Source organism: Rhinopithecus bieti, unplaced genomic scaffold (genome assembly GCF_001698545.2).
Source record: "Rhinopithecus bieti isolate Rb0 unplaced genomic scaffold, ASM169854v2 scaffold_15117, whole genome shotgun sequence".
Classification (NCBI taxonomy): Eukaryota; Metazoa; Chordata; class Mammalia; order Primates; family Cercopithecidae; genus Rhinopithecus; species Rhinopithecus bieti.
The window spans coordinates 258992-272086 of NW_016808014.1; the positions used below are offsets into that span (position 1 = coordinate 258992).

General features: G+C 43.4%; 1 protein-coding gene across 1 annotated transcript in view; it reads left to right on the forward strand.

Moving 5' to 3' along the window:
* STEEP1 (STING1 ER exit protein 1) overlaps positions 1-13095 on the forward strand; it is a 25653-nt gene that overhangs the window by 4315 nt on the left and 8243 nt on the right. Inside the window, exon 2 of the mRNA XM_017885156.1 lies at positions 1324-1441. Within this exon, the coding sequence (XP_017740645.1) occupies positions 1324-1441 (118 nt within the window). The remainder of the gene's footprint in view (positions 1-1323; positions 1442-13095) is intronic.

Here is a 13095-nt window from a genome sequence, read left to right on the forward strand (position 1 = left end):
TTTTGAGAGACGGAGTCTTGCTCTGTTGCCCAGGCAGGAGTGCAGTGGTGTGATCCCAGCTCACTGCAACCCTCTGCCTCCCAGGTTCAAGTGATTCTTCTGCCTCAGCTTCCCAAGTAGCTGAGACTACAGGTGTGTGCCACCATGCCCCACTAATTTTTTGTATTTTTAGTAGAGACAGGGTTTCACTATATATTGGCCAGGCTGGTCTCGAACTCCTGACCTCAGGTGATCTACCTGCCACCTCGGCCTCCCAAAGTGCTGGATTACAGGCGTGAGCCACCGCACCTGACCCATTGTATCAATTTTCAGTCTGCTTTACAACTGTACCTAATTTGTTTACTGTGTTTTCATTGTTTTCAGATTAAAATTCCTCCAACTAGGATGGATCATTTGTATACCATATAATCACTTACCCTCTCCCCCCCCCTTTTTTTTTGGACGGAGTCTTGCTCTGTTGCCCAGGCTGGAGTGCAATGGCGTGATATTGGCTCACAGCAACCTCTGCCTCCTGGGTTCAAGTGATTCTCTTGCCTCAGCCTCCCAAGTGGGCCAGGCTGGTCTTGAACTACTCCCTCCCAGCTGGGCCAGGCTGGTCTTGAACTACTGACCTCAGGTGATCTGCCCATCTTGGCCTCTCAAAGTGCTGGGATTACAGGTGTGAGCCACCTCGCCTGGCCTCTTTTTTTTTGTTTGTTTTTTTAAACAGAGACAGGGTCTCGCTGTGTTGCCCAGGCAGGAGTACAGTGGCTATTCACAGGCAGAATCATGGGACATGACAGCATTGCACCCCTGGTCTCAAGCAATCGTCCTGCCTCATTCTTCTGAGTAGCTGGGACTATAGGTGCATGCCACCACGCCCAGCCTCTCTCCTTTTCTTAGCGCACACCCACTTTTCCCAGTGCTTCCTCATAGGCGTTCCAGTATGCTTGATTGTGTCTTCTGATTCTGATGCATTATAACACAAACCAAATGCACTATGATCACAGAAATATTCATAGAAACCTTAATTACAGTACTGGGAAGGACTTTTGAGATAATGTCATCTACTCATCTTTCAAATGAGGCAAAAGTCTCTGAAGGAAGAAGTGATTTGCCAAAGATCACCAGGGTAGTAGCAGAGCTGGGACCAAATACCAAGGTCTCCTGACAGAAAGTCAGTTTTAGTTGGAACGTTCAATGATAGGTTTCAATAAGCATAGTAATTGTAGTAGAAAATTTTAGTGCTAGGGACCCCACTCAGAACTTCTCACGATATTTTGCAGTGACTCATTTCCTATATTTTGCCGTGACTCTAGTGACCAAATCTCTCCATTCCTTCAGACTGCCAGTTAGAGAAATTGCCCATGAGGCCCCGGGACCGGTCCCGTGTGATTGATGCTGCCAAACATGCCCATAAGTTTTGTAACACAGAAGACGAGGAGACTATGTATCTGCGGAGGTAAGAGGTTGATGCTCCCTGTTTAGGATTTCCCTATTGTGTTGGAGTCTGTTTCTGAATAATATAAATATCACATCTATTGCTGAACAGGTCAGTTGGGCCCAATACTTTGACATTTGTAGTGGTTTTCTAACTTCTGTTAATGTAGTAATATCTTTATTGTGCTTTGTTGAAATGGTGCTCAGATGTGATTCCATTGCTTTTTTTTTTTTTTTTTTTTTTTTGAGATAGAGTCTCGCTCACTCTGCTGCTCAGGCTGGAGTGCAGTGGTGTGACCTCGGTTTACCACAACCTCCACCTCCCAGATTCAAGCAACTCTGTTACCTCAGCTTCCCTGGTAGCTGGAATGACAGGCATGCACCACCACACCCAGCTACTTTTTGTATTTTTAGTAGAGACAAGGTGTCACCATGTTGGCCAGGCTGGTCTCGAACTCCTGTCCTCAAGTGATCCTCCCTCTTTGGCCTCCCAAAGTGCTGGGTTTACAGGCGTAAGCCACTGTGCCCGGCCCCTCCATTGCTGTTTGATAGCTGTAGTTTGTTTACAATGTACAGGTTTGAATGAGTTCATTCAACCTGTAATCTTGTGGAGCATACCATGTGCCAGGCACTGAGCTAGGTACTGGATCTGCGAAGATGAATAAGGTATGATTTTTACCATTAAAGAGCTCGTGACTTTGAGGGAATGACTCCTGTTGTGATGGTCTTCTGAACACAAGGAAAAACAGGTAGGAGTGGGTCATTTGTCCTGAATGGTGGCCAGGAAAGTCTTCAAAAGATGATGGCATTTGTGTTTAGCCTGAACTAGGATTTCACCAAGTAGATGAAGGGAATGAAGAGCATTCTGGGTGGAAGGAATATGGAAGCATTAAAAACATCAAACATGGTGTGCTTTAGAAACCTGAATTGTCCTTTGTGACTGGAGCACAGGTTACTTTACAGGAAGGGGTTGATGCATACCAGGGTGAGGACAGAGTAAAGTACTGAAGTGGTCAAGTTTGGCCTTAATATGTAGGCAATGAAGAGCCATCTCCGTTTTTTGTTTTTTTTTTTTTGGACAGAGTTTTGCTCTTGTTGCCCAGACTGGAGTGCAATGGTGTGATCTTGGCTCACTGCAACCTCCACCTCCCAAGTTCAAGTGATTCTCCTGCCTCAGCCTCCCGAGTAGCTGGGATTACAGGCACCTGCCACCACGCCTGGCTAATTTTTTGTATTTTTAGTAGAGATGGGGTTTCACTATGTTGGCCAGGCTGGTCTCGAAATTCTGACCTCAGGTGATGCACCTGCCTCTGCCTCCCAAAGTGCTGGGATTAGAGGCGTGAGCCACTGCACCCGGCCCATCTCTGTTTTTTAAGCAGTGGTGTGATGTGGTTAGCTCTGTTTTAGATTTGGGAGTCCTTGGTATATATGGGAAATTGAAACCTGGGAAGGGATAAAATTACAGAGTGTGGAGCAAGCAGAGAGGACTGAATATTTAAAAGGCAGACAAAAGAATTGGAACAGAACCAGAAGAACCTGGTGATGCGGAAAACAGAGGAGAGAGTATCAAGAAGTGTGTGTGGGTGTGACTAGGGAATGGTTACCAGCAGGTGCTAGAAGTCATGGAAAGGTCAATCCTAGGGAATTAAAATATCCATCCATTCATGCAACAAATATTTCATTTACTGAGTTCCTACTGTGTTCCAGATACTATCCTAGAAGTCTGGAATATTCCAGTGTATTAGTTTTCTAGAGCTGCCATAATAAAGTACTACAGCCTGGGTGTGGTGGCTCACACCTGTAATCCCAGCACTTTGGGAGGCTGAGGTGGGTGGATCACTTGAGACCGGGAGTTCGTAGTGAACTCCCATCTTTACTAGAAATATAAAATTTAGTTGGGCATGGTGGTGCATGTGCCTGTAATCCCAGTTACTCGGGATGCTGGGATAGGAGAATTGCTTGAATGGGGAGGCAGAGGTTGCAGTGAGCTGAGATTGTGCCACTGTACTCCAGCCTGGGTGACAGAGTAAGACTCTGTCTCAAAAAGTAAAAAAAATAAAGTACTACAAACTGGGTGGCCTAAAACAATAGAAATTGTTTAATAGTTGTAGAGGCTAGAAGTCTGAAATCAAGGTGTTGGTAAGTCCATGCTGTCTCTCAAGATTGTAGGGGAGAATCCTTCCTTGCCTCATTCCTGGTTTTTGGCGTTTACCAGCAATCCTTGGCATTCCTTGGCTTGTAATGTAAATGCATCACTCCAGTCACTGCTTGTATTGTCACATGGCATTGTCCCTTTGCCTGTTCTTTTCTTAGAAGGGCACCAATCATATTGGATTAAGGGCCCATCCTCCTCCAGTATGACATTATTTTAACTTAACTAACTGTATCTGCAACATCACTATTTCCAAATAAGGTCACATTCCGAGGTTCCTGGATGGATGTGAATTTTTTTTCTTTTTTCTTTCTTTTTTTTTTGAGATGGTGCGTGCTACCATGCCTGGCTAGTTTTTGTATTTTTAGTAGATACGGGTTTTCACCATGTTGGCCAGGCTGGTCTCAAACTCTTGAACTCAAGTGGTCCTCCCACCTCGGTCTCCCAAAGTGCTGGGATCACAGGCATGAGCCACTGTGCTCGGCCAGAATGTGAATTTTTAAGGGTCACTATCTAATCCAGTACAACCAGTAAACAACAAAGAATCTTGCCCTTATGAAACTTTAGTGTTGAACCAGAAAAGCTATAGGCTGACATCTAGCTACGTGTTTTTTCTTTCTTTCTTTCTTTCTTTCTTTCTTTCTTTCTTTCTTTCTTTCTTTCTTTCTTTCTTTCTTTCTTTCTTTTCTTTCTTTCTTTCTTTCTTTTCTTTTCTTTCTTTCTCTTTCTTTCTTTCTTTCTTTCTTTCTTTCTTTCTTTCTTTCTTTCTTTCTTTCTCTGTCTCTCTCTCTCTCTTTCTTTCTTTCTGTCTCTTTCTTTCTTTTCTTTCTTTCTTTCTTTTCTTTCTTTTCTTTCTTTTCTTTCTTTCGGAGTCTCGCTCTGTCGCCCAAACTGGAGTGCAGTGACGCGATCTCAGCTCACTGCAACCTCTGTCTCCTGGGTTCAAGTTATCCTCCTACCTCAGCCACCCATGTAGCTAGGATTACGGTTGTGCACCACCATGCCTGGCTACTTTTTGTATTTTTGGTAGAGACAGGGTTTCACCATGTGAAGCTGCTCTTGTGAGCCTCCTTCTCCTTCTTTGGCCTTCTCAATCCTTTGGATTCTTTTTCTTCTGCGTGCCCCTCAAGTATTGGTATTCCACACGGTTCTGATCTTGCTTTTGTCCCTGCTCTCTTTATGCCTTCCTTGGGCATTCTTGTCACCTTACATGGCATTAGTTACACTTATGCTGATGATAAAATCTAAATCTGCCTACTGTGCCTTCCTGTATCCCAGAACTGTATAGCCAGTTGCCTACTCTACCTCTTTACCTGATGTCCTACCTTTCAGATCCAACATGATGAAGGCCAAACTCATCATTTCTCTACTGTGGACAATACCACAGATTGATTCACTCAGCACCACTCTGACACTCTTCTGCTACACCCTCTTATACATGAGTGTCTGTAAAGTTAGGGTGCATATTCCAGTCCCCTTCCCCACAACAACTAAGATTCTGAATATGACTTAGCTTTGGCCAAGCAAAAAAGATGGAAGTAGATGTCAGTTGATGGGTGACCTCAAGCCTTTTTTACCCTTTTATCCTTATTCCATCCTGCTTCTTAGGAAATGGACATGATAATTGGAGTACTAGCAGCCAGTCTGGGACTGGGAAGGAGAGGCCACAAGAATTGCAGAGCCTTTGCCCTGCTATCCTTGGGTCTCAACCAGTGCTCAGAACTGCCTTCCCCCTGATGTCTTTTACATGAGAGAACAAGCTCTTTTGTTGAAGCCATTGCAGTCAGGTCTCTATTACTATTAGTCAAATACTAGTCCTTCTTTTCCTTCTTCTTATGATGACACCAGGATTCGTGCAGTGGCCCCAGCCAGAAATCTAGGAGTCAGTCCCTCTTTGCCTCATCTGTCCCCACCACCCCACCAGCCCCTGCATACATCTAGTCACTCGCCACGTACTGTCGATTCTGCCTTCTAGTCTCTTTTGTGGCTGCCTCCTCCTGTTCAGCCCTGCTGCACTGCCGTTATTCCAGTACCCAGAATCACTTGCTTAGACTACTGAGTTGGCCTCTTACCTGGTCTTTTGGTCTATAGTTTTGCTCTTCTTCAGTCTATGCTCTACTGCTTGAATTATCTGAAATACACATTATGTCAGTCACCTGCTTCAAATCTGTTAGTGACTCTTTATCACTTATAGCAATGCCTTTCAAACATTTTTAGATGAAAAATCCTTTCTTTAATTAAATTCTTACCCAGAAGTATAAATAAATAAGACTGATAAGCGGAAAGCTGTTCTGAGTGGGGAGGAGTCTAGCCCAATCCATTAAGGACTCCTCCCTCCTCCCCATCTGATTTCATTTAGGGATCATTGTGGAGTACAAGGAAAACACTCCTAGTTGGCTGGATAAAAATCTAAGCCTGAATGCACTCTATGATCTGTCCGTTCTCATCTTCTAGTACTCTCTTATTTTTTTTTTTTTAAAGAACAAACATTTATCATTTTATATCTTTTCAGCAATTCAAGAGCAAGCTTAGCTAGGTTGTTCTGGTCTCATGACGCTGCGATTAAGAAGATGACCATGTAAACAGTCATCTGAAGTCTTTTTTTTTTTTTTTTGAGACAGGGTCTCACTCTGTCACCCAGGCTAGAGTGCAGTGGCACAATCACAGCTCACTGCAGCCTCGATCTCCTGGGCTCAAGTGATCCTCCCACCTCAGCCTCCTGAGTAGCTGGGACCATAGGCATGTGCCACCATGCCTGGCTAATTTTTAATTTTTTTGTAAAGACAGGGTCTTCCTATGTTGCCCAGGCTGTTCCTGAATTCCTAGGCTCAAGCAGTCCCCCTGCCTTGTCCTCCCACAGTGCTGGGATTACAGGTGTGAGCCACCATGCCTGGCCTGAAATCTTGATTAGGGCTGGAGATTCCTCTTCCTACCATGGTAGGCAGCTGAGTGCTAACTGTTGGCAAGAAGCCTCAGTTTCTCACCACAGGGATCTTTCCATAAGGCTGCTTGAGTATCCTCATGACATGGCAGCTGGATTCCCACAATGTAAGTAATTCAGGAGAGCAAGGCAAAAGCCGCAGTGTGTTTTATGGCTATGACTCAGAAGGCATGCACAGTTGTTTCTGTGATGTCCTTTTGGTGTCACAAGTCAGTGCTATTCATTGTGGGAGGTGACTGTACAAGGGTGTTAGTACCAGGGACAAGGATCATTGGGGGCCACCTTAGAGGCTAGCTACCACAGCCAGAATGGAGAATTTTTTTTTTTCTTGAGATGAAGTCTCACTCTGTTACCCAGGCTGGAGTGCAGTGGCGCAATCTCGGTTCACTGCAACCTCCACCTCCTGGGTTAAAGTGATTCTCCTGCCTCAGCCTCCCGAGTAGCTGGGATTATAGGCATGCACCACCATGCCTGGCTAATTTTTGTATTTTTAGTAGAGACAGGGTTTCACCATGTTGGCCAGGCTGATCTCGAACTTCTGACCTCAAATGATCCACCCGCTTTGGCCTCCCAAAGTGTTGGGATTACAGGCGTGAGCCATTGTGCCCGGCCGAGAATGTTTTGTTTTGTTTTTGGTCACTGAGTCTTCCCTATCTCATATATTCCTTGAGATTCAGGATAGGAAAGAAAATCAAGCTCAATTATCCCAAACATCTAGCTCATATTAATCACTTCTTTATAGTCATACCACTTGAAATTCTTACCTCATTTACATTAAAGTCTCATTTCAATAAGATGAACTTTTGAGAGCAGGAACCCTGCCTTTTTCTGAAACCCTTAGGACAGACATCTTGCCTGCTTCTTGGCACATAGTTAGAAATAGATACATTTTTATAAACTTGACAAAATCCAGTTTGTCATTGGTACTTGAAGATTAACTCATTGAGAAATATGCAGCCTCATTTATTTGATATTTCTATGCGTTTTGAAAGCTTGAACTTATGGGATTGGCTGACTTCAGGATTCTAGGAGAAGTTCATTCTCCGTGTGGTGAATCTCTCCCTTTAGTATGGGGTTGAATTTAGTCCCAGTGGGACCAGACAGGTTATACAGAACCAATAATATTGTTAGTGCTCTGGTCCCGTGATGTCAGTGAATTGGAGCACCTTTGACATAAGTAATACTTGTAAATGGAGAGGCAGAATGTTAAAGATGATGGTCAGCACGGTCTGTATAGTTATATCCCAAGCAGTACCACTTTGTGACTTTGGGCAAGTAATCTTTTAGGCCCCCAATTTCCTTATCCTTCAATTGGGAAAATAATACCCATGTGTTGTCAAAGAGCAACTGGAAGTCTCCTACAGTACCAGAAAGACCGTAAATAGTTATAATGACTTTGGAGAGCACTTTGGCAACATCCAGTATAGCTAAAGATGCATATAATGTATGCCTTAGCAATTCTACTTTTCATGTACACCTTAGCAAAGTGATTCTCAGCCTTCGCTGTGTGCCAGAATCATCTGGAGGAGTTTTTGTTTTGTTTTGTTTTTTAATTCGTATGCCTCAGCTTTACCCTCAGAGACTCAGAGATTTCGTTTCTGTTTTCCTTTTTTTTTTTTGAGACAGAGTCTCACTCTGTTACCCAGGCTGGAATGCAATGGCACGATCTCTGTTCACTGCAACCTCCACCTCCCGGGTTCAAGCAATTCTTCCACTTCAGCCTCCTGAGTAGCTGGGATTACAGGCACCCACCATCATGCCTGGTTAATTTTTGTAGAGACAGGGTTTCACCATGTTGGCCAGGCTGGTCTTGAACTCCTGACCTCAGGTGATCTGCGTACCTCAGCCTCCCAAAGTGCTGGGATTACAGGCGTGAGCCACCGCACCCAGCCGAGATTTAGTTTCTTTTAAATTGAGTTATAATCTACATACCATAAAAGTCACCATTTTAAAGTGTATGATTCAGTGGTTTTAGTATGTTTGCAAGGTTGTGCAAAAGATTGGACACCTCTGCCCTAGAGAAAGGAATGCTGCACAGAGGCCAAGAAAAGGCTGAACAGACAGGCCTTGCTGGGTTTAGATCATGTGCTTTTCATCCAATCACATTTCTACATGGTTGTCAATCATGTCTCTAACAAAGCTTCCATAAAAACCCAGGAGGGCAGGGTTTAGGAAGCTTCTGGATGGCTGAATATGTGGAGGTTCCTGAAGGTTGGTGTGCCCAGGGAGGGCATGGAAGCTCCACACCACTTGCCCCTTACTCACCCTGCGCATCTCTTCTCTGTATCCTTTGTGATATCCTCTATAGTTAACTGATAAACATTAACTATTTCCCTGAGTTCTGTGAGCCACACTAGCAAATTAATCGAACCCAAAGAGGGGGTCGTGGGAACCCCAACTTGAAGCTAGTTGGTCAGAAGTTCTGGAGGCCTGGCTTGGCATGGCAGCTCATGCCAGTAATCCCAGAACTCTGGGAGGCCAAAGGGGGCAGATCACTTGAGGTCAGGGGTTCAAGACCAGCCTGGCCAACATGGCGAAACCCTGTCTCTACAAAAAAAATTACAAAAATTAGCAGGGCAGCTGGGTGCGGTGGCTTATACCTATAATCCCAGCACTTTGGGAGGCTGAGGCAGGTGGATCATGAGGTCTGGAGATCGAGACCATCCTGACTAACACGGTGAAACCCCGTCTCTACTAAGAATACAAAAAATTAGCCGGGTGTGGTGGCACACACCTGTAGTCCCAGCTACTCGGGAGGCTGAGGCAGGAGAATCGCTTGAACCTGGGAGGCGGAGATTGCAATTTGCCGAGATGTGCCATTGCACTCCAACCTGGGTCACAGAGCGAGACTCAGTCTTAAAAAAAAAAAAAGTTTTGGAAGCCTGGACTTGCGACTGGTATCTGGTTGGTGGCCGGTCTTGGGGTCCAAGCCCTCAACCTGTGGTATCTGACACTGTGTCCGAGTAGACAGTGTCAGAACTGAATTGGAGGACACCTAGCTGGCATCCATTTATTGGAGTATGGGGTTTTCTCCACACACATTTGGTCACAGAAGTCGTCTTCTGTGTTGAGGGTTGTTGTGGTATGAGATCAGAGGGAAAACCCAGTTTGACAGAGTTTTTCCCAAACAACTGGCATTCACCAATAGACCATCTGCCTCAGTTGTACTGCCTGCCTGCCCGCTTCATCGTTCCTCCCTCCTCTCTGCCCTGGCCTTCAAGTTGGAGGGGAACCTTAGGAAGGATGGGGAAACAGAGGAAGTAGATAGAAATTTTTTTTTTTTTTTTGAGACGGAGTTTTACTCTTGTTGCCCAGGCTGGAATGCAGTGTTGCAATCTCGGCTCACTGCAATCTCCGCCTCCTGGGTTCAAGCGATTCTCCTGCCTCAGCCTCCTGAGTAGCTGGGATTACAGGCACGTACCACCATGCCTGGCTAATTTTTTGTATTTAGTAGAGATGGGGTTTCACCATGTTGGTCAGACTGGTCTCGAGCTCCTGACCTCAGGTGATCCACCCGCCTTGGCCTCCCAAAGTGCTGGGATTATAGGTGTGAGCCACCGCGCCCGGCCCCCATTTTTAAATTGGTGTATTTGTCTTTCTGTTGTTTAGTTGTAAGAATTCTATATTATGCATACTAGTCCCTTATCATATATATGATTTGCAAATATTTTATTTCATTCTGTGAATTGTTTTCTCACTTTTCTGATGATATTCGTTAAAGCACACAAGTTTTAAATTTTTATCATCCTATTTATCTGATTTTTGTCTTCCATTGCTTGTGCTTTGGGCGTCATATCTAAGAAATGGCCAGGCATGGTGGCTCACGCTTGTAATCCCAGCACTTTGGGAGGCCGAGGTGGGTGAATCATTTGAGTCCAGGAGTTTGAAACTAGCCTGGCCAACATGGCGAAACCCCATCTCTACTAAAAATACAAAAATTAACCAGGCGTGGTGGTGCACACTTGTAGTCTCAGCTACTTGGGGCTGAGGTAGAAGAGAATCGCTTGAACCCGGTAGGTAGGTGGAGGTTGTAGTGAGCCAGCCGAGATCGTACCACTGTACTCCAGACTGGGTTACACAGCCTGAATCTGTTTCAAAAATAAAGAAGAAATGTTTGCCTAATCCAAGCATATGAAGATTTGCAGCTGTGTTTTCTTCTAAGAGTTTTATAATTTTACTACTTACATGTAGGTCTTTGATTCATTTTGAGTTAATTTTGTGTATAGTAGGGGCTAAATTTATCCTTTTGCATGTGGCTATCTAGTTGTCCCAGGACCTTTTGTTAAAAAGACTGGGTTTTTCTCCCTTAATGGTCTTGGCACCCTTGTTGAAAATCAGTTAACCATATATGTATGGGTTTATTTTAGACTCTCAGTTCTATTCCATTGACCTGTATGTCTGTCCTTATGCCAGTACCACCCTGTCTTTATTACTGTAGCTTTTTAGTCAGTTTTGAAATTGGGAAGTGTGAGTTCTCCAACTTTGTTTTTGTTTTCAAGATTGCTTTGGCTGTACTGGATTTCTTCCAATTCCATATTAATTTTAGGATCAGCTTAAATTTCTGTGAAAAAGCCAGCTGGAATTTTGAAAGGGATTGTGTTGAATCTGGAAATTCTTTCGAGGAATATTGGCACCTTAACAATATTAAGTCTTCCAATCCATGAACATCAAAATGTGTTTACATTTATTTAGGTCTTCTTTAATTTCTTTTGGTAATACTTTTTAGTTTTCAGTGTACATTTCTTGCACTTCTTTTGTTAAATTTATTCTAAGTGTTGAATAGAAGTAGTGAGAGTGGCATATTTATCTTGTTCCTGATTTTAGGGGGAAAGCTTTCAGTCTTTCACCATGAAGTATGATGTTAGTTTATGTGGTGTTATGATTTGAATGTGTTCCCCAAAAGTTCATGTATTGGAAACTTAATCTGTCTGTCCTATGAATGAATTAATGAGGCTCTGCTCTTATGCATGGATTAATGTTGCTGGCATGTGAGTAGGTCTGTTATTGCAGGAGCAGCTTTGTTTTAAAACCAAGCTTTCTCACACTCACTTGCCCTTCCGCCATGTTATGATGCAGCATGAAGGCCCTTGCCCAACGCCAGAGCCATGCTCTTATGCTTCCCAGCTTTCAGAACTGTGAGAAATCAATTTCTTTTATTTATAAATTATCCAGTCTGTGGTATTATGTTACAGCAACAGAAAATGCACTAAGACGCAGGTAAACAGATGTGGGTTTTTCAGAGATGTCCTTTATTAGGTAGAGGAAGTTCCCTTCTATTCTTAGTATATTGAAGGGATTTTGAATTTTGTCAAGCACTTTTCTATGTGTCTATTGAAATGATTATGTTTTCTCTTTCATTCTATCAATATGATGTGTTAAATTCTTTTAGCTTTATTGAGGTATAATTGACAAAATTGTATGTGTTTAAGGGATACAGCTTGATATTTTGATATACATGTACATTGTGAAATATCACCACAATTAAGCTAATTAATGTATCTGTCACCTCACAGTTACCATTTTCTTTGTGTGTGTAGGTAGTGAGAATACTTAAAAAATTTAGAATGTACAATACAGTATTGTTAACTATAGTTATGATGCTGTACATTAGATCTCCAAAACTTACTTATCTTACGTAACAGAAACTTTATACCTGTTGAACAACAACCTCCCATTTCCTCCACCTTCAGCCCCTGGCAATCACCATTCTACTCTCTGCTTCTGTTGAGTTTGACTATTTTAGATTCCACAAACAAGTGAGGTCATGCAGTATTTGTCGTTCTGTGTTTTGCTTATTTCACTTAGCATAATGTCCTCCAAGTCCATCCATATTATCACAAATGGCAGGATTTCCTTCTTTTCGTAAGGTTGAATAATGTTCTGTTGTGTGTGCATGTGTGCGTGCGTGCCACCTTTTCTTTATCCATTTAGCCATTGATAGACATTTAGGTTGCTTCCATATCTTGGCTATTGTGAATAATGCTGCAATGAGGATGGGAATGCACATATCTCTTTGAGATACTGAACTCATTTCCTTTGGATATATACCAAGAAGTGGGATTGCTGGATCATAGGGTAGTTCTCTAATTTTCTGAGGAATATCCCATACTGTGTTCTATAATGGCTGTACTAATTTACATTTTCACCAGCACACCAGCAGTGTGTAAGGGTTCCCTTTTCTCCACATCCTCCCTAACACTTAACTTTTGTCTTTTTTTTTTTTCTGAGACAGAGTCTTACTCTGTCACCAGGCTGGAGTGCAGTGGTACAATTTCGGCTCATTGCAATCTCCACCTCCCGAGTTCAAGTGATTCCCCTGCCTCATCCTCCCTAGTAGCTGGGACTACAGGTGCATGCCAACATGCCTGGCTAATTTTTTGTATTTTAGTAGAGATGGAGTTTCACCATGTTGGCCAGGATGGTCTCGATCTCCTGACCTTGTGATCCACCTGCTTTGGCCTCCCACAGTGCTGGGATTACAGGCATGAGCCACTGCACCCAGCCTTGTCTTTTTGATAATAGCCATTCTAACTACTGGAGTGAAGGGATATCTCATTATGATTTTTTTTTTTTTTTTTTTTTT